At 42.2% G+C, this 21,734-nt stretch overlaps 1 protein-coding gene across 17 annotated transcripts in view; it reads right to left on the bottom strand.

Annotated features, from left to right (window-relative positions):
- The window catches only part of ablim2 (actin binding LIM protein family, member 2), a 332,383-nt gene that overhangs the window by 214,849 nt on the left and 95,800 nt on the right, over positions 1-21,734 (bottom strand). For 16 of the 17 annotated variants that reach the window (XR_007041374.1, XR_007041375.1, XM_047385748.1 and 13 more), the window contains one exon: positions 17,781-17,964. Coding sequence is in view for 15 of the 17 variants with exons in the window: in XM_047385748.1 (XP_047241704.1) it covers positions 17,781-17,964 (184 nt within the window). In the remaining 2 variants the exon portion in view is untranslated. Of the gene's footprint in view, positions 1-17,780; positions 17,965-21,734 lie in introns of those variants that run through there. The other variant, XM_047385761.1, reaches the window with a different exon arrangement.

Here is a 21,734-nt window from a genome sequence, read left to right as displayed (position 1 = left end):
GCATTATTAAGTTTAAAACATAATCATTCAGAGGGTAGACCAGACATTTTGTTGGAAATAAAACATACTTTATTTAGAATACAAAGAATGGGATTAATATTAGTGTTTTTATGGGTACCAGCACATGTAGGAGTTGGAGGGAATGAGAAGGCGGACAGGATGGCAAAGAAGGCAACACAAAACAACATTAGCTTTATAATAAATATTAGTAGGTCAGAGGCAAGAAATATAATTAAACAGAGAATCAGGAAAGAGTGGCAAAAAAGGTGGGATGAAGAAAAGAAAGGAAGATGGTTTTACAGAATCAACAAGATAGTAGGAGAAGTAAGAACAGGAAGAAGGAGTAGAAAAGAGGAAAGATTAATTACAAGATTAAGACTAGGACATACAGGACTTAATTCTACATTGTTCAAGATAAAGAAACATAATACAGGAAAATGTGATTATTGTGGAGAGGAGGAAACAATAGAACATGTAATATTGAAGTGTCAGAAATATGAACAAGAAAGAACAATTTTAAGGAGAGAATTTGTAGGTATTAAAAAAACTTTTATATTGAGAGATACTTTGCAAAGAAGTTTAGGTAGCAAACATATTCAAATTATAATTAGATTTTTCAAAAGCACTAAATTAATAAATAAAATTTGATTGTTGTAATAGTAAATAAGATTTAAAACCACGAAGAACCACACTCCATACCAGTCGGTGGCGGTAATGCACATCTTCAAGTTATTTGCCAACTGCCAAAAAATAACACAGAAGAAGAAGAACTCTTCACCTGAGTGTTTTACCGTCACTGGTAACAACAAGCCACCTCTAGATCTTTTCTGAGCATTTTTCTGAGCATTTTTTGACGCCTTCTGAACCAAGTCTGAGCATTTACCTGAGCTTTTTGAGTGCTTTCTTCTACTAGCATTTGTTTCTGTGTTTCCCTTTTTTCAAGGGTTACCTCGCATCTACCTGGACTCCTATGATCATTTGTGGACCTACTTCTGCCATTGCAAGCTTCCTGTGGATCTCTGGATTTCCATTTCCACGACTGGCTTCCACCCTACTGCGCTACCTGTCCGCCCAGCACCGCTGCCATTCAAGCCCCTCTGGATTTCACCTCCGCTGCAGGCAAATAGACCATAATTCATTCTCCGGACATCTTCCATCACCATCGTCTCCAACAACCTCTCAACCCCCTCTGGCGGATCATCATCCAACACCCAGTAAACCTCTCACTTACTTCATCCACATCCACCAATTTCTCCAACTCTCCTCCGCTTCTGTTTCAGAGTTCCCGGTTTCCCCACGTCTCTGTTTCTCTCCTGACCAAAGTTCCTGTTGCACAATTAATTCATTGTATCAATAAACCTCACTTACCTGATTCATCATCTCCTGAGAGTTTATTCTGCATGTGGGTCAGAAATATTTCCAAAACTATGACAATTTAAGCACCTTTGTGCGTGCAAGTGCGACCCGCTCCAGGGACAATGGCAGGTGGGGAGTTTGACTAGGGTGGTACACCTGTCAAACAGTAAAGCAAGAGCTCAGAGGACAGAAACCTCCTGTGGAACAGAAGGAAGATTTGTGAAATCTTCATTATGAAGCTGGGTAAATTCCACTCTGTTTTTGGCATCTTTCTTTTTTGTGGCACTAGTTGCATTCATTCATTTGCTTATCAGTAACTAAGGCAGAAAGAGAAGAGGAAGACAGTAAATGGCTCAGGAATTGAACTCAGAACTGCTTCATCAGCAGACTAGAACCTTACTGCTATATTGCACCAGCTCTTCTACTGAGTCACTAATTTCTTTGTGACTTTGCTTTGTATTATGGTCCCTGCATAATTCTCAGATTCTTATTTTTTTTTCTGTTGCTTTAATTAATTTAATAAGGTTTACATTTTGAAATAAATTACTGAGTCGTGGGACCAAAAGGAATTTTTCAGTTGAAGACCTTGCTAATGATTCGGAGAACTACCTAAAAATGAATTAAAGATGTCTCTCCTTCTGCTCTGTGAGCAATAAGATGTCATTTAGCCTTCTTTATTACTTATTGGCATTAAAATGAATAATTTGTTGGTAAAATCTTTCCAAAGTCTCTGCAGTTGTTGCAGCCTGCAGGTCAGAGGCTAAATGTGCTGACTACATCGAACGCCAGATTACTCTGCGTTGGTTGGAGCTGGATCAGTTCTAATGTGGCCCAAATGGCAAAAAAGCAACTTTTATAAATCAAACCGTCACAAATCCCAACTTGTGTTTATAAGATTCTGCCATTAGTGGAGAACAATCTAGTCCAGGTCTGAAGTGTCTAAGTAGTGTAGTCTTTGAGTTGGAGCATATTAAAGATGCTCAATGTTATGAAAAATAAGGTGGAATTGCCCTTTAGGGGTTTCCCGAATTGGAAGCTGCAATGAGAAAAGATCACAAAATTATGAGATCTTTTCTCATAATTACAAGATCAGGAGAAAAAATCTGTATTTTTTTTCTTTGCTGAATGCAATGAACTTCCTTACTGATGAGCCCGCCGTTTATTCCATGCATTGCCACTAGGTGGTACTATGAGCAAGCTTTCATATGACGAAGTTTTATATACCAACTTCTTTTCCGGTGAAAAGTGTTCAAAATGTGGATGAAATCTGACCTTCCGGATGGAAGCTGCAGTCACCTCCTCTTTGGTGGTGAAGGATAAAAGACTTCCTGTTGTGCTTTGAAAATGTCATCTAAAATTGTTATGTCTTATTATTAAGAAGTTTTAAACTTCTGCAGCCTGTCAGGGAATGTCAGTCAGCTAAGAAACCAGTCATTTGGTTGTCTGTGGGCAGGGCTAAAGATATGTAATCAATAGACCATGCCAGTGCTCAGCATTCGTCCACGATGATGCCCTGAAAATTATGTGTTGATCCAATGATGTGTAAGGGAGATTATCCTTTAGCCTTCTAAATTTCCTAGGGGAGGCCATTGATCCAAATCGCAATGTAATAAAATAGAGCTGTTTCAGGGTTGACAAAGGTCAACCACATTCAGTTTGGAGTAAATTTAACCATTCGTGTGTAGAGGCAAATGTATGCAAATGGTAAGATATATAAATTTACCAAGCCACCACGCCCACACAGTCCAGCCAACAATAACTGTTCCCAGTAGGACTCAACATCACTTTGTTCTGTGTGATCACACTGTGCTTAAACTTCTAACTTTTGATCCTCAGTACCTTAAGAGTATTCTGAGTTATTTTCGAGTGTGTAACTGAAAAGCTGTAGATGTTGCTTAATTTTTCTCACTGGACTATCGTGTGTGGTGTGTTTGTGTGGTTGCGTGGGGTGTGGTGGGGTCCGCCGGCCCCGGGTGCATGCCGCTCGCTGAGAAAATGAGAAAAGTAATTAGTTAGATTACTCCATTACCGAAAAAGTAACACATTTACTAACGCCGTTACTCTGCTGCTGGAGACCAGCTTAGACTATCTTTTTATCTGTTACTGGAGACATTGTATTGTTGAATAGGTGAATGGGATCCAACATGGACCTTCCAAAGTAAAACATTACACTTTACACAAGTACTACATAGTATTCTTGGTTAATTGAGAGGGAAACAATATAGGAAGGCAGATAATCACACTTTATGGCAAGAAGGCAAAGTTTGAGGCCTGGCTCCACCCCTTCACCATGCTCAAAAACTCACGGTTTTAATAACTTTTAATCCCCCATGCCTTAAGGGATACTGACAAAATTTGAAGCCGATAGCTCAAATTCCCTAGGAGGAGTTGTTAAAAGTTTGAGATGTACAAAAAGTCAAAGGCCAAAAATGACCCTTTGACCCAAAATGTCCGATATCCTTTTGGTTTTAGAGCATACACATGAGACTTTCTTCATGATATGGAGGGATCTACATGTGTACCAAATTTCTAATCTCTAAGATATACCTAGGTGGCCTGTAGATGAGGATCAACAAAATAATGTAAAACTGGGGAATGAATTACACGAACTCGTGACTGGATGTTGGTCAAGACAAAAACTGGAGATGGAATTTTCTTTGAAACTTTAATTAGCAGTTAGATCAGCTGTACATATATGAAAATGAGGGAGGGGTGTGGAGATGGGTATGTGGTCTAAATCACAACAGAAACAAAACCATATTAATTCACCTAACGAACAATTAATGGATACAAAGTACAGCCGTGGCACCTGCTGCTCATAAACGTAGTGCAGGTGCCTATTAACTACCAGAACAGATCATTTGAATGGTTTACTATTAAGTTAAATGACTTTATAGACGTTATATTTATTAGGCCATACAAAATCCTAAATAATAAAAAATAAGGGCACAGCAAGATAGCCATAAAAACCTAAAGCACCTCACCAATTACACAGGATATGGACACTGATGAAAAGTTAGCAAGGTGCAGCATGCTAATAACAACAGTCTAAATATCGACATCACTTCACATCACAGGACAAAACATTAATACACTAAACTAATTCGCTTGTGGGGATTAATAATTAATTAGTTACAACTAAGTATAACTTAATAAGTCAATGACGCACAACAACTACAAAGGGAACAGTTGGTAGTAGCTGCAAATATCCACGCACTTAAATATGATCCTCAGCACCCAGGGTTCTCACCAGCGTAGGCAGCCGCCATGCTGAAAGTTGTCACTGCTGTGCTGAAACTGCCCCTTGACTGACATCTGGGCTACCTCTGTGTGGTTTTTATATCAGCTATAGAGCATGCGCTGAGTGTGTTCCCGCTTTCTTTCACCCTATGACCCTGTGCGACCACTAACGGTAAAGCTTTCTAAAATCATGTCAGCTTCGAAGGGTGGGTATAAATGGTGTCATATTATGACAGACCACCAAGCAAAATCGCTCCTACTCCACAACCTCCCCCGCCAAGTTCATAACAATTCCGGGTGAGAACACTGGCACCCTTCTAAAACAAGGAAAATCTCAACACTAGGTGGCACACTTCGCCCAGGCTCAAACCAACAACATAAACTATTTTAACACAACTACATTGTAAAATGTGTATGTCCGGTAACAAGCAAGAGTCTTTCTAACATGACCTACCCATGCTACAGCGCCCCAGTTTAGGGCCTGTAGGCGCTGTAGAGCCCCGTTGGCCACGCTTCTTTTTGATTCCATTAAAATACAAAAATGTCACAGAGAGGAAAAGTTTGGGTAAAGTTTGATGAGTTTTTGTATATGTTTAAGCCTCCAAAAAGCCAATTCATTTGTCAAGAGAAAAATAAAGAGAGGAGTTCCAATAGACCTTCACCAATATGAGCACAGAGAAATAAACCTAACAAAGCAAACAACAAAGAATTGGTCATAATGCACACACAACAGATTGTTGGACCATTTGTTTGCTACTATATACCCCAGTATGGTCTGCTACCAAAACTCCCAGCAGGTATTGCAGCTGATAGGAAGGGGCGTCGCAGCTGTTATGTCACGGTGGACTATATAAGTAATATGAGGCTTCTCCCCTTGGTTTTTTCCAGCTGGAAACCGAGACCAGTTACCACGCAACGGAGGCACGCATCCTTCTGGAGAAGAAACTCACACATGGGTTTTCATTAATTCTCCCACTGCCCAAAACTCATGAGTAACTCAACGAGTTAAGCTTGCAAGGATAGGAAGACTTGCAAGTTTTTACTTTACTGATCGAAGACGTGGATTTAACAGGTAACCAGGGAGACAAAATTTTCCTATTAGAAATAGCTTGGGCAGGATAGAGTAGGATTTTAGAGCGATTTAGAATCGCCACTTATAGTCCAATGTGTTCTAAGTTGTATGTGCATGCAATGTTTTATTGAAACATTGATTGCTGTTGGACTCTGAAAGCCGCTGCGCTTTAAAGCTGTGCATGTCTAACTGTGTTTGTACACCTGGGCGCAGACTCAGGTGAATTTAAAGTTGGACTGCTAGAACCTCATGGTGGAATACTCACTATTCCTTTGTCTTGATTCGTTGTGTTTTCCACCTAAAAGTCTTATGACCCTTTGTGTTTCACTGAGCTACAACTTTGGGGGTTTTATGACTGCAGCCTGTTGGAGGCCGCTCCCAAAGCTTTGCTCAGTATCATATTTTCTCTTTTTTGCCATAACTGCTGGTTTGACCTCATGTATACTCAATTTTGTTTTACCTTATTTGATTAGTTATTTTACCCATTTTGTGTATAATTTTTGCATGCTTAATTAGGTAAAGATAATTGAATCAGAATAGCAAAGTGTATCAGGGCTGTTAATTTAATAAATATTTACGTAAATAAAGAGAAAGCGTTTGTGTTTATTTTGAGCAAGAGTGATTTGTCTGTCAAAATAAGGTCAAAGTTCCCCCACCTTCGGTGAAGCGGTTGATTAAAGTGACATCCAGTAATAGTTATCAATTATTACTGAGAATTTACTAATTGCAATTATCACTAGAGGACATCTCTGACCTAGATTCATAAGTAATGATTTTTGGTTAAGAAATTAATATTTTTCAAATTATGATTTTAAATTATAATTCTTGATAAATATTAATTAATCAATAATCATAATTCTTACAAGATAATCAATACCCTCAGAGTAGGTTCTGGGGTAAGGATGCGCATACGCTGCATTTTCAGTTTCAAAACTCCAGGTAGGCTGTGTCAAGTTACCCCTACAACATACTATGTGAACCAACCCTGCCCGCTAGGAGGGTTTATCACATCGACCCTGGGTTTGGTTTACTTGCTATCTGACACCTGGCAAAAGGAAAGAGCCAGAAAAGGCCTGTAGACATTGGAGTGCAAATACTCCCCTAAAATCTCCGTCAGGAGAGGGAGATCAGACCGCGATTAGATGTCAATATTTTATCTCAAAACTGTTAGGGTCTGTCATTTTTGACGTTTTGGTTTTGTTTTTGTTTTGATTGACCAGTTTATTTAGGTTTATTTACTCCTAAGTTGTGCTTAGTTTTGATAGTTTCTTCATCCTGGCTTTAGACCCCTTTTTGTTATAATTTACCCAGTTGCTCGTTTCCCTTAATATTAGTTGTTCTTTCCCCAGCCTTGTTTTACAGTATAGTTCCCTCTCGGTTAGTTTTTACAGTACAGACTAAACGTTTAGACACACCTTCTCGTTCAAAGAGTTTTCTTTATTTTCATGACTATGAATATTGTAGCTTCACACTGAAGGCATCAAAAATATGAATTAACACATGTGGAATTATATAATGAACAAAAAAATTTGAAACAACTGACAATATGTCTTATATTCTAGGTTCTTCAAAGTAGCCACCTTTTCCTTTGATTACTGCTACGCACACTCTTGGCATTCTGTAGATGAGCTTGAAGAGGTAGTCACCTGAAATGGTTGTCACTTCATAGGTGTGCCCTGTCAGGTTTAATAAATGGGATTTCAAGCCTTATAAATGGGGTTGGGACCATCAGTTGTGTTGTGCAGGAGGTGGATACAGTACACAGCTGATAGTCCTACTGAATAGACTGTTAGAATTTGTATTATGGCAAGAAAAAGCAGCTAAGGAAAGAAAAACGAGTGGCAAACATTACTTTAAGAAATGAAAGTCAGTCAGTCCGAACAATTGTGAAAACTTTGAAAGTGTCCCCAAGAGCAGTCGCAAAAACCATCAAGCACTACAAAGAAACTGGCTCAGATGAGGACCGCCCCAGGAAAGGAAGACCAAGAGTCACCTCTGCTGCGGACGATAAGTTCATCCGAGTCACCAGCCTCAGAAATCGCAGGTTAACAGCAGCTCAGCACTGACCTGTTCTCTAATCTGAGAGAACAGGTCAATGCCACACAGAGTTCTAGCAGCAGACACATCTCTAGAACAACTGTTAAGTGGAGACTGTGTGAATCAGGCCTTCATGGTAAAATAGCTGCTAGGAAACCACTGCTGAGGACAGGCAACAAGCAGAAGAGACTTGTTTGGGTTAAAGAACACAAGGAATGGACATCAGACCAGTGGAAATCTGTGCTTTGGTCTGAGTCCAAGTTTGAGATCTTTGGTTCCAACCACTGTGTCTTTGTGCGGCACAGAAGAGCTCTGTATGTTTTCCTTTTCATTTTCAAATGATTTTTTTACACGGGTTCCCTCCAGTTGCAATTTCTGGCACCAAGGTCACAGCATCAGCAAGTCAGGCAGAAATGCAGCTTCTTCAAAGACCCAAAACCAATAATCCTTTCAATTACACTACAATCCTACTTAAATAGCCACAGACACTACCACTGATTCACTTTAGGGGGTTTCCCCTGAACAGTGCATTTACACATAAAACTATACCATTTGCTACTTTCAAACACAACATACATCTTACTAGTAACTATCTATCCATCCATCCATCCATTTATACTGAGGGAAGTAGAGTATGAACCAATGAACCAGGAGATGAGCTAATCAGGAGAATGTGAAACAGCTGGGGACCATGGATGCATTTGAACTGAAAGAGAGTGACTAATTAACACAGACGAGCATGCGACAAAAGAAAACAAAAACACAACACTGGCACTGGGTGAGAAGAAGGAAATAATCAAAACACAAACTGAACAACCTAACACTGGCAGATCCTGACACTCCAGCAGTCTACGGGTGAGAGGAGGGGTATACCCTGGACAGGTTGCCAGTCCATTGCATTGCAACACACAGGACAAACAATCATGCACACACCCATTCACATCTAAGGGCTATTGAGAGAGACAAATCAGAATCAGAATCAGAAAAGCTTTATTGCCAAGTACGTTTTTGGACATACAAGGAATTTGTTTTGGCGTAGTCGGTGCAATACAGTACAAATTAAACAGTATAAACATATCTACAATATAATATAAATATATGTGCACAGTTTTAAGTGAGTGAGAGTAAATATAGAGCAGTATAAGATGCAAGAGCCATACAACAGTGCAGGTGATCATTGTGCAAGTAAAGCAGTGCAAGTAAAGCAGGAGTCCAAGCTGAGCGTTAATGTAACACATAGAGTTACAAGTTACAAGTGTCCTGTCAGCAAAAAAAGGGGGGGTGTGGGGGAAAGGGACAGTGTCAGGGTGGTTTCCGGGCTTTGTTAACCAGGCTGGTGGCAGATGGGAAAAAACTGTTCTTGTGGCGTGAGGTTTTGGTCCGGATGGACCGCAGCCTCCTGCCAGAGGGGAGAGTCTCAAAGAGTCTGTGACCGGGGTGGGAGGGATCAGCCAGAATCTTCCCTGCCCGCTTCAGGGTCCTGGAGGTGTACAGTTCCTGGAGCGACAGTAGACTGCAGCCAATCACCTTCTCAGCAGACCGAATGACACGCTGCAGCCTGCCCTTATCCTTGGCTGTAGCAGCGGCATACCAGATGGTGATGGAGGAGGTGAGGATGGACTCAATGATGGCTGTGTAGAAGTGCACCATCATAGTCTTTGGCAGGTTGAATTTCTTCAGCTGCCGCAGGAAGAACATCCTCTGCTGGGCTTTCTTGATGAGGGAGCTGATGTTTGGCTCCCACTTGAGATCCTGGGAGATGATGGTTCCCAGGAAGCGGAAAGATTCCACAGTGTCAATTGTGGAGTCACAGAGGGTGATGGGGGCAGGTGGGGCTGGGTTCTGCCTGAAGTTCACAACCATCTCCACTGTCTTTAGAGCGTTGAGCTCAAGGTTGTTCTGGCTGCACCAGTCCAACAGATGGTCCACCTCCCATCTGTACGCAGACTCATCACCATCAGAGATGAGTCCGATCAGGGTGGTGTCGTCCGCAAACTTCAGAAGCTTGACAGACTGGTGACTGGAGGTGCAGCTGTTGGTGTACAGGGAGAAGAGCAGAGGAGAGAGAACACAGCCTTGGGGGGAACCGGTGCTGATGGTCAGGGAGTCAGAGACGTGCTTCCCCAGCCTCACGCGCTGCTTCCTGTCAGACAGGAAGTCAGTGATCCACCTGCAGGTGGAGTCGGGCACACTCAGCTGGGAGAGCTTCTCCTGTAGCAGAACTGGGACGATGGTGTTGAAGGCAGAGCTGAAATCCACAAACAGGATCCTGGCGTAGGTTCCTGTGGAGTCCAGGTGCCGGAGGATGAAGTGAAGGGCTAGGTTGACTGCATCATCTACAGACCTGTTGGCTCTGTAGGCAAACTGCAGGGGGTCAAGGAGGGGGTCAGTGATGTCTTTTAGGTGTGAGAGCACAAGGCGCTCAAAGGACTTCATCACCACAGAGGTCAGGGCGACGGGTCTGAAGTCATTAAGCCCTGTGGTCCTTGGCTTCTTGGGAACAGGGACGATGGTGGAGGACTTGAAGCAGGCTGGCACATGACATGTCTCCAGTGAGGTGTTAAAAATGTCTGTGAAGACTGGAGACAGCTGATCAGCGCAGTGCTTCAGGCTGGCTGGTGAGACAGAATCCGGACCAGCAGCTTTCCGGGGGTTCTGTCTCCTGAAGAGTTTGTTGACGTCCCTCTCCTGGATGGAAAGAGCCGTCCTCGGCGTGGGTAGGGGGCTGGTGGGGGGGAACTTCAGGGTGGGGGTTGGAGGTGCCAAGGCCCCTCTTGAGGTTGGAGAGATGGGGGTGGTGGATTGTGGCTGCAGCTGTTGGGGGGCGTCGTGGGAGATGGTTGCAGGACTGTCCCTTTGTCTTTCAAAGCGGCAGTAGAACTCGTTCAGGTCGTTGGCGAGGCGTCGGTCGTTGATGGAGTGGGGGGCTTTCGGCTTGTAGTTGGTGATTTGCTTGAGCCCTTTCCAGACAGACGCAGAGTCGTTGGCTGAGAACTGGTTTTGGAGCTTCTCAGAGTACAGTCGTTTGGCCTCTTTCACTGCCTTGCCAAACTTGTACTTTGCCTCTCTGTATATGTCTTTGTCCCCACTCCTGAAGGCCTTTTCCTTATCCAGTCTTAACCTTCTGAGTTTAGCTGTGAACCAGGGTTTGTCGTTGTTGTAACTCACCCTGGTGTATGATGGTACACAGCTGTCCTCACAGAAGCTGATGTAGGAAGTCACAGCCTCTGTGTACTCGTCCAGACTGTTGGTAGTAGTCCTGAACACATCCCAGTCTGTACAGCCTAAACACGCCTGGAGATTCTCCACAGCCTCACTGCTCCACTTCCTTGTCGTCCTCACAACAGGTTTGCAGAGCTTTAGTTTCTGCCTGTATGCAGGAATCAGGTGGACCATGATGTGGTCGGATTGGCCCAGTGCAGCACGTGGGACGGCGTGATAAGCGTCTCTGATGGTGGTGTAACAGTGATCCAGAATGTTGTCCTCTCTGGTCGGACATTTTATAAACTGTCTGTATTTGGGGAGTTCGTGGGTGAGATTACCTTTGTTAAAGTCGCCAACGACGATAACTAAGGAGTCCGGGTTGGTCCGCTCCACACTCAGTATCTGGTCGGCGAGCATGCGCTGTGCGACCTGCACGTTAGCTTGCGGCGGGATGTAAACACCGACCAGGATGAACGAAGCGAACTCACGGGGGGAATAGAAAGGCTTACAGTTTAAGATGAAGGCTTCCAGGTCTGGAGAACAGTGCTGCTGAATCACTGTCACGTCGTTGCACCAACCACTGTTGAGGTAAAAACAGATTCCTCCACCTTTCGCTTTGCCGGAGAGTTCCGTGTCTCTGTCCGCTCTGTAGAGCTGGAATCCTGCCAGCTGCAGCGCAGAGTCCGGTATTAATCCACACAGCCACGTCTCCGTGAAGCACAAAACTGCCGATGAATAAAAGTCCCTGTTTTTCCCCAACAACAGTTGTAGTTCCTCCATTTTGTTGGGAAGTGAGCGCACGTTAGAGAGAAATATTCCAGGTAACGGTGTTCGTAGTCCACGCTGGCGAAGACGTACCAGCACCCCAGCCCGTTTCCCTCTCTTCCGGCGTTTCACCGCGTGAACAAAGGTGAGCGCACCTTTGACCAGAATGTCCAAAAATTCCAGAGCAGTAGGCAGAAAAGTGGGAAATAACTCCTCTGGTGTAGTAGCCCTGATGTTCATGAGTTCTTCTCTGGTGAGAGAGCTCCGGGTACCATCACAGAAGACCGTTTTAAAGCAAAAAACAAAACAAAACAATGCGCACCAACACGCCGAGGCGACCATCTGCGGCGCCATCATGTAAGAAGATCTTAACCTAACAGTGATGTTTTTTTAATCCGAAGTACTCTGAGAGAACCGACACATGCAGAGGGAGTACATGCAAACTCCATGCAGAAAGACCCCCTGCCTGGAATCGAACCAAGGACCTTCTTGTTGTAAGGAAACAGTGCTATCAAGTGTGCAGCCCCACCGTGCAGCCCCACTATTAACTAATACAGGTTAAATAATAAACAAAACAAACGAGAGTCAAATTAAACAAAAATAAATTTTTTGTCCACTTCCACCCTTGGCTTTAGCCCACTGGTCTGCCCAATGAGGTGGATAATTAGGTAATTAGGTAGATAATAAGTCACTTGGCTGTCATGTACACACTTCATGAACCTTGCCTTCAGGATGTTGACCTCAAAGGGAGAGAGGTTAGTGGTTCAATCAATAATAGTATTTAAACAGTCCTCTTCATTCTGCTGTTCGTATTTTGACATTATGAGACCAAAACAACATCTAACAATTGATCAACAGTTTCTTGCCATTGCGAGGTTTCAAACAGGATGTTCTCTGTGCTTAGAGTTTATAGTGTCACCACCAGGTTGCAACAGAGATACAGACAGATTGGAACAGTCACAGAAAGGCATAGAAGTGGACGTCCTTTGGCCACATTCCACACTAATGACCCCTACATTGTGAACATTGCCCTGCTGTACCGGATGATGAATGCCACTCAACTCCGGGCACATTTAGGCAGGGTGAAAGGCACCCAAGTGTCAGATAGGACCATTAGAAACAATTTACATCAGCGTGGTCTGTGTCCTAGATAACCAGAAAGTTTATCTGACCACACCATCAGGCATAGGCATCATCGTCTTACATGGGCCAGCGACCCTTTATGCTGGATGGGGGACCAGTGGGCTTCAGTACTGTGCTCTGATGAAAGTCAATTTAGGTTGAGCAGAAATGATGGCTGTCATAGATGTTGGAGAGTGCTATGCATCAGCCATTTTTTGACTAGACGAGCCTTTGGTGGTGGTAGTGTTAGAGCATGACAAATCAATACAGAACTGCCATACACTTTGTAACTGGTACAGTGACAAGCCCATGCTACCTGAATAACATTCAGTCCAGTCACTGTGCCCTTTGCATGAGCAAAACAGGCCTGATCTCATCTTCATAGACGATAATGCTCCAGTTTATAGAGGTTGCAACATTATTAAGTGGCAGCTGGGGTACACCAAATTGGGTGGCCTGCATTTTCCCCAGACCTGAATCCCACAGAAAACCTATGGGATACAAATGGGTAAACAAATGCTTGAACAACCTCAACTGTCTACTTTGGATGAGGAGAACCAGCCGCTCTGCTGTGAATGACAGAGCTCCTTGCATTGAAAGGAATTAAAACTGGTGTGTTGAAGGATTGGTGGATGAATCTCTGTCCCCTTCAGTGTCAGTAAATGGGAAGATGTGAAAAAAATATTGATTCATAATTACATGGGAGAAGCTCCCTCCCAAACTTGCAAGGATTAAGCTGGCGTAGATAGACTGAATATTTAGCTAAAAAACTATCAAAAAATAAGAAAGCTGCTGTTCACACATGGGACGACCATGTTGGGTCTTCATTTGCCTCCAGCTGGGTTAGAACAACCAGTGGAACCTTGGCTAGTTTGAAGCTGGTGTCTTCCATATTCTGAGAACTGACAGGCTCCAACTGGCTGCCATGTGCAGATTCCTACAGCTCAGATATGTGACACTAGTGCTGCAGTTACGCTGTCAGATCCTGGGGAATAACTGCAGGCGGGCTGTGAAAGGCTGATATTATGGGTTAATCATTTAGAAACAGTAGAGAAGACTTTGGATGTATTTTTCTTGCATATAGTGTCTAATAATGTATACTGCAGTTTACATCTTAGCACCTGAAGAAGCCTCATATAGTATTATAAGTATTCATATACTTTTCAATTTGCTTTAATAAAATTATTCATGACAACCCAATACAAAGTCAATGACAATCTGAAAGCTATGTGCACTTGTATTTGGCATGCTTTACTCTAATAATCCCAGTGGAGAAGCCCACAGTCACTCAGGAGGATTTGCAGAGGTCCACAGCTCCGTAAAAGAATCTGTCCACAGGCAAACTATTAGTCATGTGATCTACAAACATGCCCTTTATGGAAAAGTAGCAACAAGAAAGCCAAATGCGGTCCTGATTGCAATTTTCAACAAGCAACAAACATGAGGAAAAACATGTTCTCCTAACAGAAGAAAATAACTGACATTTATGGCCAAAAGGCAAAACACTATATTGGAGGTATCAAACAATTTGAGACTGGGATGGTGGTTTACCTTCTAGGAGGACCGTGACCCTAACCATACAATGAGAGCTACAATGAGATGGTTTAGATCAAAATATATTCATGTTAGAATGCCTAGTCAAAGTACATACATAGGCAAGACTTGAAAATTTTCTTCTACTTCACACAGAATCTGAATAAAATGGAAGTTTGTTGCTAGAACGTGACAAAATGTGAAAAGGTTAAGGCATATGAATATTTTGCAAGTTGCTGCATATTCCATATTCTCAATTGTAATAATTAAAAAAAATTAATGAAGAGGATGACGGCTGATTCAAGACTTTCGCTCAAAACTAATGAATTATGAAAAAAAGAATCTCAATGAAAATAAACAACTGAATTATTGATGATTATTAGACTCTTACCATTATCACAGACACACAGTTGAGCCTGACGCCTACACACAAGCAGCAGTTCATTTCTAACTCTATTTTATATCCCTCACAATACATGTGAGTGTTTTGCCTCCACAAAAAGGGTAGTTGTTTAAAAATAAAGCACGGGACTATCACATTGCAAACCTCAAATGCCACATTGGAACATTCTGATGTCAGGTTCAGCAGAGCGATAAGTTTGATAGGAGGAGCGTGAAAAATATGCCCTGCATATTCAAGCCACTTTTATCCCTTCAGTAGCTATGGGTAGAGGGCTAATGGCCACACTGACTGACCTCATATTTAAAATGCCTGCCACAGAGAGGCTCCTGTTACTATCCTAGGTCTGAGGGGTAGCACTGGAATCAACAACATGCACTCCAGGGCAGAAGATTGTTCACTGTGAGGAAACATAAGGACGACTGAGAAACATGGACATAGTGCCTTGTTATGAGAATAAGCCCTATTGGCCAAGATTGTGTGCACAAACAAGGAATTTGACTTTGGTTTCAAGTGCTCATTAAATATACAGAAATGCAAAATAAGTACACAGTAAGTATAAATATATGAACTTTAGAAGAAAAAAAATAAAAGATAAAGGGAATCCTATGTATATGTATGCGTATGTACATCCAACTTTATGTTTGTATGTACAGCTGCACGGTGGCGAAGTTGATAGCCTTGCAGCAAGAAGGTCATATTGATATTGATATATTGATATATATCTATACATATATAAAATAGGAAAAAAAAAGATAAGGCAGGTTGGGATAGTGCAATGTGCTTACTTTGTTTCAAAGTAGAGCAGCTGACTACTCAGGCTGTAAGGTATTTATTGTGTTCATCAGAGAGATAGCCGGGGAAGGAACTGTTGCGCTGGTGGCTGGTTTTTGCAAACAGAGATCTGTAGCGCCAACCTGAAGATAAAAGTTAAACCAGTTTGGGTCCAGGATGTTTGAGATGTTAGCTGCCCTTTTCCTGACCCTAGACCTGTACCAGTACTGGATGGAAGGAAGGCAAGCTTGATGATCCTCTCTGCATACCAGATTGTTCGTTGCAATTTGCAGCAGTCCTGTTTTGTGGATGAGCAAACTCACAGAAAACATGGTGAATGATGGCATTGTAGGAGATGCCCAGCAGCACCTGTGGAAGGTTATACTTCTTGAGTTGCCGTAAGAAGCACAGTCTCTGCTGGACCTTCTTACAAAAAGTGTCTATGAGTGAGGACCATCTCAGGTCCTAAGAAAGGCTGGTTCCTATGAACTGGAAGTGATCCGCAGTAGACACAGTGTTGTTGAGGATAGGGAGGGGATGCATTGTCAGGGAGTTCTCCAGACGTCCACCGTCATCCTTACAGTCTTGAGCTGGTCCAGCTCGAGGTGGTTCTGACCTCACCGGTAGATCAGCCAATATTTGTGATTGTAGAACAAATTTATAAAAAACCAAAATAACCCTGTCGGTGTTAAGGGATAAGTAAGAAGTGACTCTGCAGTTAAGAACATTTCTGAGTTCTTTCAGTGGATGTCTTTGTCAGGATCTGTGCTTTGTCTGTTTGTTTGGTGCTGTTACTGTGCTTAGCCCCTAGATGGCGTGGAACCTGGAGGAGAGGTGACAGGTGTTCATCATTCCCTTGATTACCTGCTGAGGAGTATATTAGGAGGAGGCTGCAAGCAACTCACTGCCAGAGTGTTGTCCCTTAGTGGCACAGCTCAAGCCACATTACCTTGTCTTGTTCCTTGCCTTGACTCTTAGCAATTTGTATTTGTTACCTTGCAGCATTACCAGAACCTGACCTTGTCTTGCGTGTGGAACTCTGCCTTGATTTACCACTTCTGGAAAGAAGCTATCAAGCTCCATGAACAAAGACTCAAACCTCTTGGACTTCACTGGTTGGCAGCCTCCTGTATTCTTTGCTCCTTGTATACCATTCAAGAACCCTGTCCACCCTCCTCCTTCCACCGCACCTACTTCTGAAGACCCAGGACCTGCTTATCATTCTGGCACACTATTATTCCACCATAATCTGTCTCACGGGTAAACAACTATTTGGTCTCTCTGCTTCTCACCTTCTGGCGGATCTTTCCATCAACCCATTAAGGCTAAATAATTATTCTTTAGTTTTTGACCCTGAGTATTCCCTGCTTACCATCCTGTTTATTTTACAGTTGGTTTCCCGGTTCCACTTTCCCTGCCCACACCACTACACTGTAAATAAACACTTTACCGTAAAACTTTGTCTCCTGAATTGCTTTCTGCATGTGGGTCAAATCTGTTAAAAACCATTATGACAGTCTTGCTTCTTTCTAACAACACACACTAATTTGTATTAAGGATTTCATTGGCAGGGGCCAAGGCACAGCATGTTAAGGGAAAGAGAGTGAAGAATCAAAAACGTCTGAATGCATTCCTACAAAAGAACAAGAACATTGAGTGATATGAAAATGGGTCATGCTGAGATATGAGGATAATGAGTGTGATTCAAATCAAATTTAATTCAATTCAAAAATCCTTTATTAATCCAAAAGGGAAATTAAATGTTGTCGTAGCTCATTATGCAGGTTTCCTCAAAGAGCTGTTGTAGATGCTGTGGGCAGGAAGGATCAGAAGGAAGGATCAGGAAGGTGATAAAGGGGATCTTAAAGATGGATAGTAAAAACATATGGGATAAAAATGGGTCATACAAGAAAGAAATAAAACAACCGTCATCATCAGTCAGTCATTTTCTATACTACTTCTTCCATAGTGGGTCGTGGGGAAGCTAGTGCCTATCTCCAGCAGTCTATGGGCAGGAGGTGGGGAACACCCTGGACAGGTCGTCAGTCCATTGCAGGGCAACACACAAACAACCGTGCCCACACTCATTCACACACCTAAGGTCTTTGGACTGTGGGAGGAAGCCTTAATTCCCGGAGAGAGGGGTTGACACAAAGTGTGAATTGTTGAATGTTTCAGGAAGGTAGACCTAATATCAGGGGTGCGGCCATTTTCCGCATTTCGGCACTTTTTAGATTATTTCTTTTAAATTCTATTTCCCAGGATTCTTGTTCTTACTTGCATAAGACGCAGACGAAACAGCGGGGATGGTAGGTCTTCCCTAGTGCTGACACCACCTCCCCCTCAATGAAGTCCTGGCAGCTGAAGCAGCGAGTCCCATACAGCCGCTGGTAGTCCAGAGTACAGATGTATTCACCCTGGCGCACAAAAAAGCCTCCTTGGGCAAGTTCACAACCACATACTGGAAATAAGCACAGGTGAAAGAGAAAAAGAAAAAAAGAGAAAAAGTTAAACATTAAAAAGACATCTACATCTACTGACATTTAGAACTGATAACACCCAAATTGGAATAATTTATATACCATTTCATAAATAGTGATAAACATGAATGGATTAAATAGCAGGTTTGGTTATAGTTGTTGTGTCTTTATACAGGCCAAAATAGGGAAATAGCCCTATTTTCTAGAAAGAGTATACAGTATTTGAGTGACTTATCCACCGACATATCTTTTTCAGGTATTTGTCCCCTGACCACCTGACAATGTTTTATCACATGAGAAAATGATGAAGAACTAGCACACATAAACCTCAGTTGCCTGAAATTTCCAAGCATGCAGTTAGCAATGAAACTTTTGCAAAGTCCTTTGTCTTTTATCACATGTATCTTACCTTATTCTAAGTAATACCAAGGAAACAGTTGGTGCTGTTCTAAAGGAAAATTTTGAATTTTTTTATTTGTGCCACCCAAGGTGGCAGCAGGTTGAAATGGCTTTGTTACTTTTCATTCTGATTAACAATTTTTTACAACTCAAGTTCCTCTTGTGGTGGAAAAAATATACTTTTTTTTAGATGATTATGCTCTCCGGGAAAGAATACTGTGCAGCTGGAAGAATTTTTGCTTTTTACTTTTGGACATTTGTCATTATGCGTCACCATGGCAACTGGCTGTTTTTTTTTTTTTTTTTTGTTTGTTTTTTTGCTTTTACAACCGGGAGCAGCTGATTAAAACCTCAAAAGCTCAAATAATACTTCAACTACAACCCAAAATCCCTGGTGAATTGAAAGGTAGGCGGAGAAGGCGCAAGGAGAAGAGAGAGAAGAATTAAGTTCAAACCATTTCTCTCCATTGATTCTGATGGGCAATGTGAGATCGTTTGGAAACAAGTTGGATGAACTCTCTACAAAGGACCCTGCCATAGTATGAGGAATGCAGTATTATGTGTTTCACTGAGACATGGCTGCAGGATCATATCCCTGACTCCAGTATCTCTCTGCCAGGCTTTCTGACCATACAAGCAGACAGAGATTTAAAAAGGAGCAGCAAATGCAAAGGTGGACTGGCAGTACTTGTGAACAATAGATGATGTCATCCAGGACATGTCACTGTGAAGTGTCGTCTTGGCAGTCCGGTTATTGAACTGTTAGCAGTAACTGTTCGTCCATAATATTTACGCAGAGAGATCACCAGTGTTATTTTGGCAACAGTTTATGTTCTACGTGTTGGATCATTTGTTTGCTGAATGTTGGACCATTTGTACGCTGCTGGAGCTGCTATGCCTTCCAGCGTCATCGACATTTGGTACCCCAAGATAGCCTGCTGATAGGAAGGGGGCGTCGCAGCTCTGATGTCACAGTGGACTATATAACAATATGAGGTCTCCCTCATCTTTGCTTTTCACGCTGGAAACCGGACCGGTATCTGGCAACTGGAGCGCATCATTCTGGAGAAGAAAGTCCCACGTGGACTTTCATTCATTCTCCCCTGTTGGCCAACAAGAAGAAAATTCATGAAAGAAGTTCCTGGAATAGGAAGGCCAGGACACTTCACTTTACCGATCGAAGACGTGAATTCAACACGTGACCAAAAACCCCACGGAGGTTTCAAGGAGACGTAATTGCCGTCTCCTTGTTCTTGTTCCAGTTGACTACTGACGGTCAGTCATATTTTCCCCTTTTGCCAAAGGAGGCCAGAGGATGAAAACTGACCGCTCTCCTGACGAGTTAATCGCGGACGCGCGACAACTCCCCCCTCCTCTCTCTTCCTCCAACATCACAGAAGCCGACAACAAGTAATCCGTTTCATTTCATTTCTATTAGAAATAGCTTGGGCAGGACAGAGTAGGATTTTAGGGCGATTTAGAATCGCCACTTATAGTCCAATGTGTTCTAAGTTGTATGTGCATGCCATGTTTTATTAAACTTTGATTGCTGTTGGACTTTGAAAGCCGCCGCGCTTTGACCCTGGGTGTGTGTCTCACTGTATTCAGCACCATACTCTGTCTTGTGTTGCCATAACTGCTGTTTTGATTTCATACACACTCAATGCTGTTTTATCTTGTTTAGTTAATTATTTTACCCCTTTTGTGTAGAACTTTGCATGCTTGATTAGGTGGAGATTATTGAATCGGAATAGCGAGGTGTATCAGGGCTGTTGATTCAATAAATATTCACGTAGATGAAAGAGAAAGTGTTGGTGTTTATTTTGAGCAAGAGTGATCTGTCTGTCAAAATAAGGTTGAAGATCCACCACCTTTGGTGAGACGGTTGAATAAACAGTGACAGTTTGTGGTTTTGGTTAATAATTTATCAATTACTAATGATGAATAGCTAATTGTACTTATCAAAGAGCTTTGAGCCTATAATCAAAACCCCAGAGGACATCTCTGATTTCTATTTGTAAGGATTGAATTTTTGGAAATTAATTTTGTTAAATTACGATTCTAAATTATAATTCTTGATAATATTAATCAATAATCATAATTCTTACACACCATTAACTGTTGCTGACACTGCAAGCGATGCCATCAACTCAGTTGTTGCTAAGCTACAGAGACAACACACCAATGGGCTTGTAGTCATTGAGGACTGATGGGTGAGTTTTCTTTGGTACAGGAGGTCTTCCACAACAATGGAACCTTCTTCTGGGCCAGGCTAAGGTTGAAGAGGTGCTGCAGAATCCCACAGCTGCTCTGCACAGTCCCTTAGTACTCTAGAGCTGACATGATCAGGACCTGCAGCCTTATTCCAGTTGGTCTCTACATCTGCCTCTTCACCTCACATCTTGAGACACACAGGTGAAAACGGGAGGCAAAGGGAACATCAGCATCTTCTGATTTGGTTGAATACAAACATGTGGATGCAGAGATCCTCACAAGTTATGTACACATAATCTTTCCTAGGTCCAAGACGAATCATTTGTCTTGAACATTTGTACATTACTGCATGCTGTCTAGACTGCCAGTACTACTACAGGGCTGTAGATTAGGGAATCAACTCACATACTATTGTACAAAGGTACAGAATTTGTCCTTAGATCCAGTTCAACATAAACAATAAAAAAAATTTATATGTTAAGCTTTCAACATGAGTTGATTTAAATTATTATGAAAATGCAGGTGTTTAAATATTATTAGAACCCATGTTCTAAATCTACTCAATGAGCAGAAAGTATGTTTTTTTCTTTTTCTTTAAACAAGGATTGACTTTGTAACGACATGCAACTAGAATATTGGCAAGAAAATGTTGCAGGTCTGTTTATTTTGACTTGAAACAACCCAAGGCCATTAAATACAAAGTTAAGTTGGAGAGACATCTGTGTGGTCATTATTATGAAGCTATGGCTAACTGGAGCTGACTTTCTGTAAACCATGACAGTCCACACTTGTTAAACATCACTGGCATCACAGGAGCATGCTTTTTGAGTACAATATGCAGTCAAAACTGCAGTCTGTAGCCTACATACCAACTTGCTTAAACTCCTGATTACATGAGATTAAGATTGTATATCAAACTTGAGCCCCAGACCACAAGTCTGCAGTCATGTCTTGAGTCTGTTTTTACAACTTACATGTGAATCAAGTCTTCGTCTGAAACTCCAGTCTCCATTGCCTCTATTTGGTCTGATATAGGGTAATTATTAATCAGTATAGATGTTGAAAAACCAATCCAAGATACAGCACATCTGTTAGCTTTTAGGGTATGGGTACGCATTTGTCAGCCTTGACAAAGACA

This window comes from Girardinichthys multiradiatus, chromosome 14 (assembly GCF_021462225.1).
Source record: "Girardinichthys multiradiatus isolate DD_20200921_A chromosome 14, DD_fGirMul_XY1, whole genome shotgun sequence".
Lineage (NCBI taxonomy): Eukaryota > Metazoa > Chordata > Actinopteri > Cyprinodontiformes > Goodeidae > Girardinichthys > Girardinichthys multiradiatus.
The sequence above is the reverse complement of the archived record's forward strand: the minus strand, read 5'-3'. Positions and strand labels throughout refer to the sequence as shown.